The sequence below is a fragment of the Aedes albopictus genome, chromosome 1 (genome assembly GCF_035046485.1).
Source record: "Aedes albopictus strain Foshan chromosome 1, AalbF5, whole genome shotgun sequence".
NCBI classification, from domain to species: Eukaryota; Metazoa; Arthropoda; class Insecta; order Diptera; family Culicidae; genus Aedes; species Aedes albopictus.
The window spans coordinates 71,190,531-71,207,787 of NC_085136.1; the positions used below are offsets into that span (position 1 = coordinate 71,190,531).

Below are 17,257 nucleotides of genomic sequence, written 5' to 3' on the forward strand. Positions count from 1 at the left end.
GAGGCTTATTATTCTGATAAAGAACATCGCAAGAATAGGGTTGAATAAGAACTCTATCAAATCAAAGTATAAGTTTGCAGGTAGAAACAGAGTTAAATCTAGATGCGCTCGTAAAAGAAGTTTTTCTGTGCATCATGAACTCAATAAGGCTTGATATCTTTCTGAAATTGTAAAATTTACAATTCATACGGGTACACATTGTGCTAATTAGGAATCAAACACGAGGCGCAGCATCAAGTTCCGCCAATAAATCTCGCATACCTCGTGCTGCGGTCAGCTTTGAACAGACCGTCTCAACCCGGTCGGTCCGTCTGTCTCGTCAACAGAATGTTAAAAGCCACTTTTTTTGCTTCAGGCACAATCGCACGATTCTTGAATGGATCGCTTCTCAAACGGGCACAAGCAAACACAGCCGCCGTTGCCACGATCCTCGTCGTCATCCTCATCGTCGTTGCAAGTTGCAACAAGCTGGTAGAACGACAATGTTTACCGTATTGCACCTCACCCCAGCTATTTACGTACGTTCATACACGTCCATATACGAGTGCGGTACTTACAACCCTCAAGGGTTGTAAAAAGCCACTTGGCAAATGATCAATCAACCAACGCGCATCGCCGCGTTGCGCCCCGACTCGAGATGGGGTCATCCCCAATCAGTCAGCGAGCCGTCGTCGTCACGCATGCCAATTTACCTGGGTACAATAACGCCGCAAAACACAACAACCCTCATCTGTCGCCACCACCATCAGTTCACCCAAAACCTAGAGAGTGTTGTTCTTGATCGATGCAGCACGCGTGGTGATCATCGTCGCCAGAGGAAAGCTACTCACACGAACCGGCTCTCCCCTTCCGAAAGCGCTACTGGTAGTTGCACTTGCACTTCGCACAGTCAGTCAGTCAGTAGTGATTGATGCAAACCGCGAAGCGAGAGAAGCCGGCCTTGATCTTGAAACGTTCTAGGCGTTCTACCTACCAGTACGCTAGTGGAGAGAGACGTAAACAAATTCGCGGCACTGCGCTGTGCTGCTGCCGCAGTGGCGCGCAGGAGCTCGCAGCAACCTCGATTCCAATCGGCCGGCGCAGCAAGCGTGAGGCTCGTCTCTTATTCTCGCGTTGAGCTCGGTCGCGGTTGGATCGTCGTGATTCGCGTGGCGCGGTTTTCGGTTTGCGAATCGTACCTACCTAGAAGTAGTTGATCGCGCAAACATGCGTATCGATAAGTTTTTCTGCATGGCGGCCGTGGGTGGAATCCTGGCGATGGCAGGAGCTGTTTTCGCGCTGTTTTGGGGCGATATCCTGGATGCGATCATTGTGAAGGTGTGTGCATGTTTGGAGTGGGTGTGGTACAGCAATCAAAGAAAATCAATCAAAGTAACATAGTGCGTAGGTGCATTTCAAGGTTGATCAAAATGTGAATATTCATTAGGAAATTCCAAGTGAATGCTGATCAATACAGGGAGGTGCTGTGGTGTAACACGATGAAAGTGCATTCCGAAAGGGCCGTTAAAGTGGAATGAGTTGCAGTAATTGCACCGTGCATATTACAATAGCCTGCGCAGATTCCGGTAAAATGATAGAGTTTACGACTTGTACTTGTGATTGCCGGCGAAAAGAATCTGATTTATGTGCAATTCTAATTCATCTTGTAGTTTTAGAGAAAAATCGTGTGAAGAATATTTTCAATGGAAATTTCCTTGATTACTTAGTGTCAATCGCATGATATACGAATGCAAAAAGGAGACCTAGGCAGAAAAAGTTCTTAGTTAATTTCTGTGGTAGTGCACAACTACAAGAAGTAGCCTGATCAAAAAACGTGCATACTGCATATGCTATACAATACAAGATTGAATTCAAATTCTGTTCGAGATGCTTTGTGTGAGGGACTTTGCATTCTACTCTGAATATTTATTTGTGGAATTGGCAAACTTATCGGAAACAGTGTAAAAAATGGACGCAAATGGATCTAGCCGCCGTCAGAAAAACCGCTGTCTTCGAGCACAAAGATGATTCTGGAGATCGAGAACCAAATTGTACTTCCACACTAGCATCTTCTGAGAGACTATGATCATAGGCTTCTCAACTCATCAATTTCATAAATGTCTATAGATTATTTTTAGTGTCACTAAGAATTTCTTCACGGATTCCTAGAAATATTTCTAAGGAATTTCTACAGAAATGCCATCAGAGATTTTTTCTATGGTTCGTTACAGAAGATTATACAGTCGAACCTCCAATCCCTTCAATATCGACTCATGGAGGTTTTACTGTACAAAGGTTTCTTCAGATTTTTCCACAATAATTCTTTCATCCATACGTCCTCAGATTTCCCCAGAATGCTTCCAAAAAACGTTCAAGAAATATGTTTAAGGATTCTTCATGCATTGTCCTTACAAAATTCTCAATAAACTTTTCGAAGAATTACACCACGGGTTTCTAAAGAAATTTCTCCAGAAAGTTCTTCAGCAATTTCTACTGACATTTCTTTCGAGAATTCATTCAAAAGAACTTATGGTTTCTTCTGAATTTACTACAAGGATTGATTGTCCCAGAAATTCCTGCTAGAATCGCCTTGGGCATTCCTTCGGAAATATTTTCAGAAACTTCTGCAGAATTTTGATGATTTCTTCAGGAGTTCTAGCGAAGGATTTCTTTTAAAAGTTGCCCCTCTGAGGTTTTCTGAAATTTCATTAGGAATTTGATTGAAAATCGCACAAAGATTCCTTCAGAATTTTTTCCAATGGTTCCTTTGAGAATTCCTGGAAAAAATCTTCAGGAATTCTTTCTTCTTCTTTATGGCTTTATGCCCCCATTGGGAATTGGCCTGCCTTGCTTCAACTTAATGTTCTTTGAGCACTTCCACAGTTATCTATTAAAGGGCTTTAGCGATACATAGCCTTAACCACTAGGGTAACGATTCCTGGGATTCCTTGAGAGATTACTGCAGTAATAGTTTACATGCAGAATATTTACATCTAGGGATTTTTTTTTAGAAGTTTTTATGTACAGCTATAGGAACTGCGTCAGTCGATATGTGTACACCACAAGAAAAAGGTTGCGCAATAAAGAATTCTGCAATCAAATTTGAGTGATTTTGCAATTTTTGGACGAATTCTTGAAAGAACTACTGAAAGAATTTCTAAAGAAATTCCGGGAGGATTGTATATAGAGATTCCTTAAGAGCTCCTGATTATACCTATTTATGCCGATTCTTAGAACAAATTCTTGAAAATTTTCTGGAGAGTCCTGCAGCAGTTTTTGAAGTTAGGTTAGTAGTTCTGAAGAACTTCTAAAGAAATCCTTGAAGGTTATAACCATTCAGGAATATTCACAAGTTTTTGCCTTTCTCGTACACTAAGTGTACTGGAAAGGCTATATGTTCACTCCAAAAACGACTTTCTGATAGAAAGCCCGGAGGGTCGAATCACATATACCAATCGACTCAGCTCGACGAATTGAGGTGATGTCTGTGTGTGTGTGTATGTGTGTGTGTGGACAAAAAAACTCACATCACTTTTTTGAACTAAACCTCAACCGATTTTAATGACCGACGGTTCATTCGACGCGGAATGTGGTCCCATTGTTTCCTATTGAAAATGGTTCAGATCAGTTCAGCCGTTCCGGAGTTATGGCCATTTAGGTGTTCCGGACTGGTACCCCAGGAAGGGGCCAGATATGAAAACGCTACAAACCCATCCATGCGACACATCAAACTACGGCATTTTCGATAACTTGATGAACGGTAAGCAGAAAAATGGTCTCAGACCATATCTTAAACAGTAGTGTCCCGGAACCGGTTCCGAGTGCCCCGCCGGAAGTGGCCAAACATAAAAGTGCACTAAACCCATGCATGCGGCATATCAAACCGCAGCTTTTTCGATACCCTGATGAACAGTAAGAAGAAATACATTCTCAGACCATATCGGAACTGGTAGTACTCTGGAACCGGTTCCAGATGTCCCGCTGGAGGTGGCAAAGTATAAAAGTTAACCAAGCCCATACATGCGACAATGCGACATATCAAATAGTGGCTTTTTTGATATCCTGATGAAAGGTAAGCAGGAAAATATTCTCAGACCATATTTGAACCGGTTGTGTTCCGGAACCGGTTCCGGGTGTCCCGCCGGAAGTGGCCAAATATAAAATTGAACTAAAACCATGCATGTGACATATCAAACCGCGGCTTTTTCGATAACCTGATGAACAGTATACAGGAAAGCATTCTCAGAACATATCGGGACCAGTAGTGTTCCGGAACCGGTTCCAGATGTCTCGCCAGAGGTGGCCAAGTTTAAAAGTTGACCAAACCCATACATGCGACATATCAAATAGTGGCTTTTTTGATATCCTGATGAACAGTCAGCAGGAAAATATTCTCAGACCATATGTATCTGAACCGGTAGTAATCCGGATCCGGTTCCGGATGTCCCGCTGGAAATGGCCAAACAAAAAAGTGAACCAAACCCATGCGACAAATCAAATAGCGGAGTTTTAGGTATCTTGATTTGGCAAAAAAAAAGTTTCCGGCCATATTTGGAACAACCGGTAGTATTCCTCACCGATTAAGGGTGCCCCATCGGAAGTGGTCAAATGTAAAGGAGAACCAACCCCATAAATAGCTGTTTTGGTAACCTGATGAACGGTTAACAAGAGAAACAATCATAGACCACACTGTGCCAATACTGTGCCGAAACCGGTTCCAGGAGCTCCGCCGGAAGTGGTCAAATGTAGAACGGAACCAAACGCATGCACACCGCGCATTAAATATCGGCTTTTCGATGACGCGCAGAACGGTCAGCAAGAAAAGTCTTAAGCCACTTTAAAACTACCGGTAGTGTACCGGAACCACTTTCGAGTGTCTCGTCGAAACTGGCGAAATGCACAAATAAGTGTTTGACAGTACATCAAATAGCAGCTTTTTTGAATACACGATGATCGATTCGTAAGAACATAGCTTAAGACCATATTTTAGACAACCGGTAGTGTCCCGAAACCAGTTCTGGGTGGCTACCTAGTGAACGTTAGCAATGAAATAGTCTCAGACTACATTTGGGAGACCCGGTGTGCTCCGGAACCTGTTCCGGTACCGCATCGAAAGTAACCAAATGTACCATGCAACATATTACATCACGGTTTTTTGAATAACCCGAGGAACGGTTAACTAGAAAATAGGCTCACACCACATTACAGACTACCGGTAGGGTTTCATAACCAGCGTTATGTTGCAAGAAGTGCAAATATTTGCTGGAAATATTAGCAATCACATTCAGCATATTTTTTTTTAAACTCGTTGATGAATTACATGTATGTACACTATTGTGGATTCACCGGCTACTTGTATTCTACCGATTACTTAAGTAACCGTTACAAAGTGGGGGAATCGAAAACACTAGTTTATGATTTTTTCCGACGTTTCGATCTGTATGGCGCCTTTTCAAGGGTTCAATCGGTCAAGGTTTCCTAGTCAAAATGGCCTAGCCTAACTTAAAAATGTCATACGGAAGTTTTGGTATTTATTGAGTCCGTTCGGTTTGAAACCATCGTGATGTGGACAATCTCCTACCTATCGGGCGGTTTAGAATTCGGTCCTGTTTTTGGAATCTTCTACTATTGTTTGTTAAGCTAGTTTCTGTGCTAGGGCCATTATTCCGAAGCATGATCTTTGCGTCGACGTAATGCGAACTGTTCCTGAATCCTGAGAATACCTTATTTAGAAAAGCAATAATTTTAATAAAATTGGGAAATTTATTAACTGAACATATTCCGACGTTACGTTAAACGTATAGACTGGGCTGAAAAGTATCAGAATTTTCAGTTGACTGCTTGAGCACCTTCATTATCACTGAAGACCGATCAACATCAAGACGATAATTGCAAGCTAGGATATAACGTCTTTCACAATCACAGATGACTTTACGGCAGGCCTGCCCAACCTTTCGTGGCCGCGGGCCACAAGTGATACTCCATACCAGTCGACGGGCCAGACATTAAATTTCGACATCAAATTTCGAAAGCACGAATGCAACAGTGAAATTTTGTACATCCGATTACCCGTTCTCACGGCAAATCACAACACTGACATCATTTGGGTCATAAAATTGGAGCAAGAATTCTTGATTGTTTTGCAAAAATCACCCTGAATACTTTTTTTCTGAATTTTGCCGAACTGCAGGTTGCAGCAAACAATTTGCTGAAATTCAGCAAACTTTCCTGATTCGTTCAGTAAACTCTGCTGTTCAGCAGCAACGTTTTTCTGAAATTCAGTAAATTTTGCTGAAATTCTGCTTCAAATTTGGCTGTACCTTTCAAGTTTTAAATTTTTAAATTTATGTATTTAAATTTTTTAATCTTTGAAAATTTTTAACAAAACACTCTACCTATTTCGAGTTTATTTTTAATATTAAACTTTATTTAAATATGAAATATCTTCAAATATTTCAATCCTTGGGCCAAGTTTCATTCATCGATTCCGCGGGCCGTATGTTGGACAGCCCTGCTTTACGGTCTTCGACATAGTTTTTTCTTCACACTTTAGGCTATATTTTATTAGGTTACAAAATTCATGTAAAATTTGACAAAAAAATGCAAGCAAGTGAAATTGCCCATACTAAATCCCATAAAAAAATTCCCAGTAGTTTTAGACGGAAAAGAGGATTGAAAAAACTTTCTCCGGGGTTAATGCGATAATTTTCTCATATAACGTTGACATATCCTACTGTATATTTTTACACCTCAGTGATTTGATGAGATTGCTTTAGTACAGACAAACAGACATATCATTCGTAACATATTGCTATTATATTCATCGATACGAAAAAAATAATCGCCAAATGCTAATCAGGTTGCGTTTCACTGCGGCTTGATGTTGGTAGTGAGTAGACGTCAAACAAGCAACAACGATTAATATATATTTGTTTCAACCGTTGAAAACAAGGACGATGGAGAGTGAGTAGAGTAAGACGTATGTATGTGGCCTTAGTTCAGTCAAGATTTTGTTTTCTTACACATATTTATCGCTTGCATTGACTTTGTTCTATTTTGAAGTTCCTGCGAAGCACCCTAGGAAGCACCCAATGCTGGTTTTGCATCACTATCGGTAGCCTCTATTGTGGTCTGCGCCTATTTTCTTGCTAATCGTTCCTCATGGTTTAAAAAAGACCGCGGTTCGATGTGTCGCATGCATAGGTTTGGTTCTTTTTGGCATTTGGCCACTTCCGGCTGGACACCATAGATCGGTCCTGGAACACTATCGGTAGCCTTTATAAAGATCTTCGTTGTGGTCTGAGCCTATTTTCTGACTAATCGTTCATCACGTTATTTAAAAAGCCGCTGTTTAATGTGCCGCAGGCATGGGTTTTGATATCTACTACATTGGACCACTTCCAGCGGGACACCGGAACCGGTTCCGGAACTCTATCGGTTGATCCAAATATGATCTGAAACTATTCTCTTTTATTAACCGTTTATCAGGTTGCCTGAAGAGCTTGCGATTTGATGCGTCGCATGTAAGGGGTTGATTAACTTCTATACTTGGCTACTTCCGTCGTGACATCTGGAACCGGTTCAGTAACACTACCGGTTCCGATATGGTCTGAGAATGTTTCCCTGCCCACTGTTCATCAGGCTATCGAAAAAGCCGCTGTTTGTTGTGTCGCATGAAGGGTTTGGTTCACTTTCATATTTGGCCACTTCCGGCGGGTCACCCGAAACCGGTTCCGGAACACTACCGGTTCAGATATGGCCCGAGACTATTTTCCTGTTTACCGTTCATCATGTTTTCGAAAGTGCCGTGGTTTGATGTGTCGCATGAATGGGTTTGTAGCGTTTTCATATCTGGCCCCTTCCTGGGGTACCGATCCGGAACACCTAAATGGCCATAACTCCGGAACGGCTGGACCGATCCGAACCATTTTCAATAGGAAACAATGGGACCAGATTTCGCGTCGAATGAACCGTTGGTCATTAAAATCGGTTGAGGTTTACTGCCAAAAAGTGATGTGAGTTTTTTTTGTACACACACATACACACACACATACATACACACACACACACACACATACATATACACACAGACATCACCTCAATTCGTCGAGCTGAGTTGATTGGTATATGTGACTCGACCCTCCGGGCCTTCTATCAAAAAGTCATTTTTGGAGTGAACATATAGCCTTTCCAGTACACTTAGTGTACGAGAAAGGCAAAAATGAATGTCTTTGAGTAGCTAGTGGCAATGAGGAATAGCGCAATCAATAAAAATGTATAAAATCATTTTGAAGGTACTCTTTTTATAAAGCGCCTACTTTGGGTCATGGTTTGGTGTCAAAAGACATGGATTCAAATTTGTTGATACCGTTGTGTAATCTGGAAACAAGTTTTGGGGAAAAAAATCCGGTAAATGGTTTTTCCGATAAATGGTTTTCCGGGTAATGTCGTAGAACCCCTTCCGTTCGAAAACTCCAAGGACGCGTTGGTCCTCTGCACGTATGGTCTATGTCTCGTGCCCATAGATATGTGCCATAGAGGACGACCGGTCTAATCAGCGTTTTGTAGATAGTTAACTTCGTGTTACGGCGAACTTTATTCGTTCGTAGAGTTCTGCGGAGTCCATTCTACTCCCAGGGGATTTTTCCTGCTCCTAATAAAGAAGATAAAAAGTAAAAAAAGTAAGCACGATTTCCTGCCACAATGCGCCTCTGAATTTCTCTGGGAATCCGTATCCTCCAGCGATTTCTTCAGAAATCCTTGCGGGGATTCTTTAAAAAGTTTGCCCAGGGCTCTCTTCAGATGTTCCCTCAAGAGTTTCTCCGGAGATATTCCTGAGAATTTTTTTTTGTCTGTATTAACGAGATTTTTAACCCTAGGCTAGTTCATCTCGGGACCCACGCTTTACTTCCCTTCCGAAGGAAGAACTCACATTTTGCGAGTTTGTCGGGAGTGGGATTCGATCCCAGGTCCTCGGCGTGATAATCAAGTGTTCTAACCATCACACCAGGTCCGCTCCACATTCCTGAGAAGTATTTCAGGTACATTTTTATGAGTTGCTTCTGGAACTCCAACAAGGATTACTCTAGAAAGTCTTCAAGGGATTCGTTTAGAAACCCCTTCAGAAATTTCTCCATGGGTTCCTACAGAATTTCCTCAAAAGATTTATTCCGAAATTCATTCAAAGATTCTTTTAGAAAATCTTTCACAGGTTACTTCAGAAAATCTTCCAAATGTTCTTTTACAGGCGTTTCTTCAATAAGTCCCCCAGAGATTTGTACAAAAACTTTTGAAGAAATGTGTCCAAGAATTTCTTAGGAATTAATCCAGAAAATCCTACAAAAATTTCTTCAAAAATCCTTGCATTGTAACTTTCAATGATTCAGACAGGAATTTCTCCAGGGATTCCCACAGGAGTTCGAAGAGAGGTTCCTTCAGAGTGGCCTCCAAATATTTCTCCAAGAATTTCCTCAGAAATTTCTCAAGCATATTCACTGAGAATAACTTAAAGAATTTCTCTTCGGATTCCTGGAACTATTTAGTAGGAATTTCTGCAGGCATTCCTTTTGAAATATGGGTCATTCCACACCAAGTGTACACACCGCGTGTTATCGACCATCACGGATTTTGACTAAATTTTGTTGGAATGTTTGTTTAAATTGAGGAAGAAAAAATCCAAATTTTGGTGCCGATCGGATCACCCTTCGGCCCGTGGCAGCACCCCTCGTCTTTGCCAATACATGAAAAATCCAAGTTTTCCCTTCCTTTTCTTAATTTATAGCTTTGATACTATAACATATACACCTTTGTGACCTTCGGCTTTTTTGAAGAAAATTGTTGGAGGAATCCAGGAAAAATATTATTTTTTTGATACAGTGTTGCCAAATATGTTGTTTTTCAATTTTAAAATTTAAAATCGATTTTTCGTCGAATGAGTATATTTTGATTTCAAAAATTTTGACTCCATCGTGTTTATCAGACATTTTCCAGTCGAAAAAGCTTAACTCTCCGAGGTCTTTTTGGCCGTTCCAGAGATACAGCGTTTTTAAGCTTGAAAACCGTTTTTCTCTAGTATAAAAAATAAGTCCAATTTACAAGTTTCGCTAAGAAAACATTATTCGATGCAATTTAAAAGTGATTTGGGCTGAAGTAGACCAAGGAGAATAGAAAACTATGTAAAAATAATAATATGACAGTGTTGCCAGTTTACCAATTATGGATTTATTAGAATGGATAACATTAAATTGATAAAGTTTGAAATTTATGTATTGTAATCCTTATTTCAATTGCAATTCTACCTATGTAAACATTAAGGTTGACGAAAGTGTTGCCAGACATTTTAATTTTATTGTAAAAATCTACATGAGAACATTTGTATCAAATAAAATTATCAAGCAAGAATCATAAATTCCTTTTTTACAATTTTATTGCTATTGGCAACACTGAACCTTGATAGTTTTCGTTTAATGTGCAACTTTTTATTCTTTGAACAAACCTTTAATAAGAGCAGAGGTAAATTCAAATGTTCACTGAAAATATATGTCAAAAGTTTTTTTTATGAATACAGAAACTTATCCAGGGAGTTTCATCAGAAGTACATCCACAGGTTGCTCCAGGTATACTTCCATAAAATTCTCCAAAAATTATATTCAATCATTACTTCAGGAATTTACCCAAAAGTTTTCTAGGATTTCCTCCAAAGGTTTCCCAAGTAGTTTCTCCGGGTATTTAGTTTTTCTGGCCAAAACTATTTATTCTGAAAGTTTTTTTTAGAAATTCCTCCTCAAATTCCTTTAGGAATTTTCCTCTGATTTCTTCTGATAGTCCTCTAGAGATTGATTCACGAGTACTCCCTGAGATTTCTGCAGGGATTTTACTGGAAATTTCTTCAGAAGTTTCCTCAGGGATTGTTTCAGAAATTTCTGCTCGGATGCCTTCTGGGATTACTCCAAAATATCTACACACTTCTGCAGAATTTCAAGGTTTTTTAGGAACTTCAGCACACATTTTTTTTTTTAGAAAATCTTTCACGGAGTTTTCCAGAAATTTCTCTTAAAATTTCTTTAAATCTCGTACAGACATCCCCTCAGAAATTCTTCCAAGGGTTGCTCTGAAAATTTCTTGGAAAAATCTTCTCATTTCTTCTGATAGTCCTGTAGAGATTCATTCAAGAGTCCTTCCTGAGTTTTCTTCAGGGATTCTACTGGAAATTTCTTCGGAATTTCCCTCAAGGATTGCTTCAAAAATTTCTGCTCGGATGCCTTCTGGGATTACACCAAAATATCTACAGACACTTCTGCAGAATTTCTAGGTTTTTTTTGGAATACTAGCTCAGGATTTCTTTTAAAAGTTCTTCGACGAAGTTTTCCAAAAAATTATCTTAAAATTTCTTTAAATATCGTACAGAAAGCAACCCTTCAGAAATTGTTACAAGGGTTGCTCCGAAAATTCCTAGGAAAAATCTTCAAGAATTCCTACATGGATTTACTTTGAAATTGCTCCTGTAGTTCCGTAAGAAATATCTACTGGGATTTCTCTTGAGATTCCTGTAGTAGTTGTTTCAGACATTTCTCGATGGTTTTTCTTTTTTTTCAGAAGTTGTTCCAGAAGTTGCACAGAATATTGCTGGAGGAATTCCTCAAACTATCCCCAAAAGAGTTTCTGAAAAAAATCTGGAAGATTGTCTGAATGAATTCCGATGTATCTTTTGGAGATACCTGGAAAAAAAAATCTTGAAATTTTTCTGGAGGGGTTCCTGAGCAAACATTTCTGAAGCAATTGCTGATGTTATCTCTGGGAGAATTCTCGAGAGTATACCTGAAAGAACTCCTTAAGCATCTCCTTTTGGAGAAACTTTGGTGGTAATTCGAAAGGAAAATGGTTTGAATGGATTCCTGGAGAATTCCGTAAAAGAATTTCTGAAGGAATTTCATGAAAAATGTCTGCAGAAATTGGAAATGGAGGTACCCTAAGAGTTTCTCCCCGGATTCCTAGAAATATTCCCTGGGAATTTCTACAGGATTTATTTGAGTTTGTTTTGAGAGACTATACCGCTATGCGGCATTAGGGGCTGTCCATAAACCACGTGGTCATGGGCGGGGGGGGGGGTTTCGGCCAATGACCATTTTGTATGGACAAATAAAAAAATTTGTATGGACTAATGACCACGCGGGGGGGTTGAAAAGTCCCAAAAAAATGACCACGTGGTTTATGGACAGCCCCTTAGTTTCTAATTCGGAATCTGCTATAATGTGTCCTGGTATTCCTTGAGAGACTCTTGCAGTAATTGTTTTGAATATTCCTCCAGGGATTTTTTTTAGATTTCTTTCAAAAATTGCACAAAATATTGCCAGAAGAATTCTTGAAACCATCCCTTAAGGAATTTCTAAGAAATCGAGGATTGTCTGAAGAAATTATTCAACAACTCCTGATGTTACCTTTGGAAATTTTTAAAAGTAATTCTTGAAAATTTTCTGAAGGGGTTCTTCAACCAACGTTTCTTAAGCTTTTTCTGGAGGAATTTTTTTTGTTGTCTGTATTAGCGAGATTTTTAACCCTAGGCTAGTTCATCTCGGGACCCACGCTTTACTTCCCTTCCGAAGGAAGAACCCACATTTTGTGAGTATGTCGGGAGTGGGATTCGATCCCAGGTCCTCGGCGTGATAGTCTTGTGTTCTAACCACCACACCAGGTCCGCTCCTTTAACAAGACTTTTTTATGCTTTTTATGCTTCTTGTTAAGTTCATGTAAAAATTTGCTTGGGAGAATACCTGAAGAAACTCTTTGAGATGCCACCTGAATTCCTAGAAACAAAATCATGAGAAACTTTTGAAGGAACTCTGGAAGTAATCGCAACGAAAAAATACTTGAGAAATATCTGGACGGATTATTGGAGAAAACCGTAGAAGAATTGCTGAAGCAATGTCTTTGAAGAAGCCTGCAAAAAAAAGCAGATGAATGTACTGGTAGACCTCTTGATGAAATCTCTCAAATTTTTTTTGAGTGATCGCTAGAGGAATGCCTGAAGAAATCCTTGAAAGAACTCCCAGAACTACCTCTGGAGGAGTTCTCACAAGAATTTCTAAAAATTTAGTGCACAAATATTTCTGTAGAAATTTCTGAAGGTACCACCAAAGATTTTATCGTTGAAAAAAAAAATATATTTTTGGATAAAAAAATCTTTGAAGAATACCTGGAATAACTGGAGAACTCTGTCTGCCGGTTTTCATGGAAGAATTTATTGAAAAACCACTGGAAAAGAATCTGAAAAATTTCTGTAGAAAAGACTGAGTAAATCCTAAGCAATCCCTTGAGGACCTTCTGGAGAAGTCCCTGGAAAAACTTCCAAAGAAATCTCTCGAGCATTTTTCAGAAGAACTTCCAAATACATGCCTTGAAGAATCTCTGGCATTACACCTGAAGGAGATTCCAACAATATTTTCTGAGAGAGTAAAAATTTGGAAATTTCCTTAAAACAGGAAGAATTTTTGAGACATCTCCGTAAAAATATCCTGAGATTGCATATTTTGAAGAAATATTTGAAGAAATTGCTGAAGAAACCGCTGAAGAAATTTCTGGAAAAAAATGAGAAACTTCTAGAAGAATTCCTGGAAATATAAAAAACTCGTGGAAGAAAAACTCATGGAGAAAATTCCGAAAATATTACAGGAGGAATTCCTTCAAAAATGTTTGAAGAAATACAAGCATGCACGAATTTCTGTAGGAATATTTAGAAGAATCTCTGAAGGAATTCCAGGAGGAATTTCTGAGGGAATTAAAAAAAACGTGAACCGTGACTTCAAGAGGAATCTTTTACGATTATTTATTGAGAAACCCTGATGAAAAATCAAAAAAAAAATGAAAGATTCTCTTTCGGAATCGCTGGAGAAAATTTAAAAAATGACCGGAATACATTTTAAAAGGAAATACCTGGAGGAATTTTCAGAGGAACTATTGCGGAAATCATGCTAGCAAATTCTACAAGAAAATTGTTTCTATGAAATTTCTGATTTTTTTTAAGAAATCCTGAAAGAAATCGAGGAAAAAATTAAAAAAAAATCCATTCAGAGGAGTGAATTCTGGAAGAATTCTTGGAGGAATTTTTAGAAGAATTCTGGTTGAACTCGTAAAAGGAGTAGAGCAGCATTGCACTGATTACAATATATGATGCCTTGAGTTAATCTCAGGTCTATTCAAAGTCTTCTAAATACTTTTTACTTAGCTTGTGTTTTCCTGGATCTGATTGAAAACAAAACGTTGTTTAACATCTTGCATTCCTTCTACCGTTATACAATTATTTTAAACTCATGAAATCTGGTTCCACCCATTAGCAAAGCTAATCAATCCGACTTCGATTCGAACGAGCAGCAAAACAATCAAGGTGTCATCACACATCAACCTGAGCCCGTTAGTTATAGCAATATTTATCCACTCGTGTACGAACTCTCCTCATGCACTGCTGACGCCTCGGGTAAACAAAGGTGCGCACACGCGAGATACCCACGTCGGATCTCGTCGGATGATTGGTAACCTCTGCCGGCGTTGATTGCAACTCTCGCTGCCGTCGCCGCGTCGTGTGAACCAGACTCATGCCGAACGAGCACGTGCTCGCCGGTACACGAACAATGCGAACGGGATTTCCCCGTCCGATCTAATCTACCTCGAATGTTTTCTATTTCAATTACAGGAAAAGGTCCTCACGCCAACCTCCAGGGCGTTCAAACTGTGGCGGCGACCGCAGGTTCCGATCCAGTGGTCGATCACGCTCTTCAACTGGACCAATGCCGAAGCCTTTCTGGCGCGGAAGGCAGCCAAGCCGACTTTCTCCGAGGTTGGTCCCTTTCGATATTCAGGTAATCGCACTCTAGATTCTCGAAGTTCCCTCGACTAAATCGACCTTCCATTCCCGCAGAGACCCTCGAAAAGGTGGACGCCCGGTTTAACACGAAGAACTCCACCATCAGCTACCGGCGACGTAGCTTCTTCAATCCGGACGATCTTCTGGACGAGGTACTCCTCACGCGTCGTGTCACCAACCTGAACGTGGTAGCCCTGACCGCCGCAAACCGTGGCAAGTCGGAAGGATACGGCATCGAACGGGGCATCTCGTTCGCCTTGTACAATCTGGAACAGAAAGTGCTGGTAACTCAGCAGGCCGGCGAACTGCTATTCGACGGCTACCGCGAGCCGATGATCGGGGAGATGCTGGAAGTGCTGGGCGCAACTCCACAATACGGGCAGGATGTGGAGGATCGCTTCGGGTGGTTCCGGGCGGTCAACGGGTCGAAGAAGTTCCACGGATTCTTCAACATGAACACCGGCAAGGAGGACGCCAGCCGGTACGGGTTGATCCGGCAGTGGAACTACCGGGACCGTGCGGCGTTCGGTCGCGGACGGTGTGGGCTGTACGATGGATTCGCCGGAGAGCTGTTTCCAACGAAGATCCGGCACGATCAGGCGCTGCGGATGTTCATGATGGAACTGTGTCGTGCGGTGAGCTTCGAATTCGATCGGGAGGAGGAGGTCCATGGAGTTTTGGGCTACCGATTCGTGGCGAATGAGCAAACCATGGACGACGTATGCTTTGAGGACAAGGAGTTTCTTCCACGGGGTGTGATCAACGTTACGGACTGTAAGGACGGAGCACCGCTTTTCGCGTCGTATCCACATTTCTTCGCGGCAGATGAACGCTACGCAGCAGAGATGGAAGGAATGCATCCGGATGGTGAACGGCATCAGTCGTTTGTGACGATTGAACCCAAGACCGGGACGGTCCTGAGGTCGTCGATCAGGTTGCAGATCAACGCCCTGCTGCAGCGGTACAGCGGCGTCGCGTAAGTTCTATGTTCTAACATTCAATCAAACCTTCACTTTTAATGTTCCTCTGAATTCCAGATTGTACCAGGACGCACCGCGATCATACGTACCCCTGCTGTGGTACTCCAAGAGCTTCGATCTTCCTCAGGAAGAAGCGATCAAGCTGCGAAGTCTGCTGGATGTTTCCCAGCTAGGTTACCTGGGTGGATTTGCGGTGGCTGGACTGGGACTGGTGGTGACCTTGCTAGCGATAGGGTTGAGGTGTGCCGTTCGGAGGACTCATAAGAAAGCCAGATTGAATGCCGGCGGTCAACAACGGCCCACGTCCAACGGGGATACCCGAGGGGACTACGAGTTCGTGCAGAACGAACAGAACAAGGACAAGGATCGAATAAAGTTGTGATTAGAGGATATGGATTGCTTTGCTTGAGTTCAGTTTTGAAGACTCCATTTTATTCAAATACAGTTAGAAATTGTACTCCAATCCCGTTAGGGATTGTACTCGAATCCCGTCAGGGATTCTACTCGAATCCCGTCAGGGATTCTACTCGAATTCCGTCAGGGATTCTACTCGAATCCCGTCAGGGCTTCTACTCGAATCCCGTCAGGGCTTCTACTCGAATCCCGTCAGGGCTTCTACTCGAATCCCGTCAGGGCTTCTACTCGAATCCCGTCAGGGATTCTACTCGAATCCCGTCAGGGATTCTACTCGAATCCCGTCAGGGATTCTACTCGAATCCCGTCAGGGATTCTACTCGAATCCCGTCAGGGATTCTACTCGAATCCCGTCAGGGATTCTACTCGAATCCCGTCAGGGATTCTACTCGAATCCCGTCAGGGATTCTACTCGAATCCCGTCAGGGATTCTACTCGAATCCCGTCAGGGATTCTACTCGAATCCCGTCAGGGATTCTACTCGAATCCCGTCAGGGATTCTACTCGAATCCCGTCAGGGATTCTACTCGAATCCCGTCAGGGATTCTACTCGAATCCCGTCAGGGATTCTACTCGAATCCCGTCAGGGATTCTACTCGAATCCCGTCAGGGATTCTACTCGAATCCCGTCAGGGATTCTACTCGAATCCCGTCAGGGATTCTACTCGAATCCCGTCAGGGATTCTACTCGAATCCCGTCAGGGATTCTACTCGAATCCCGTCAGGGATTCTACTCGAATCCCGTCAGGGATTCTACTCGAATCCCGTCAGGGATTCTACTCGAATCCCGTCAGGGATTCTACTCGAATCCCGTCAGGGATTCTACTCGAATCCCGTCAGGGATTCTACTCGAATCCCGTCAGGGATTCTACTCGAATCCCGTCAGGGATTCTACTCGAATCCCGTCAGGGATTCTACTCGAATCCCGTCAGGGATTCTACTCGAATCCCGTCAGGGATTCTACTCGAATCCCGTCAGGGATTCTACTCGAATCCCGTCAGGGATTCTACTCGAATCCCGTCAGGGA

At 41.7% G+C, this 17,257-nt stretch overlaps 1 protein-coding gene across 1 annotated transcript; it reads left to right on the plus strand.

The window, feature by feature from the left end:
* Positions 1 to 892: 892 nt before the first annotated feature.
* On the plus strand, positions 893 to 16,206 carry LOC115269096 (protein peste). Its single transcript, XM_029877473.2, has 4 exons — positions 893 to 1,317; positions 14,666 to 14,831; positions 14,891 to 15,812; positions 15,874 to 16,206. Exons 1-4 carry the CDS (start codon positions 1,207 to 1,209, stop codon positions 16,196 to 16,198), a joined length of 1,524 nt encoding a protein of 507 aa, XP_029733333.1. The 5' UTR covers positions 893 to 1,206; the 3' UTR covers positions 16,199 to 16,206.
* Positions 16,207 to 17,257: the final 1,051 nt, after the last annotated feature.

Coding starts and splice junctions, on each gene's coding strand:
- LOC115269096 (XM_029877473.2), top strand. CDS start 1,207: ATGCGTATCGATAAGTTTTTCTGCATGGCGGCCGTGGGTGGAATCCTG. Junction 1,318..14,665: donor TGGATGCGATCATTGTGAAG/GTGTGTGCATGT, acceptor TTTCAATTACAG/GAAAAGGTCCTCACGCCAAC. Junction 14,832..14,890: donor TGGTCCCTTTCGATATTCAG/GTAATCGCACTC, acceptor CCATTCCCGCAG/AGACCCTCGAAAAGGTGGAC.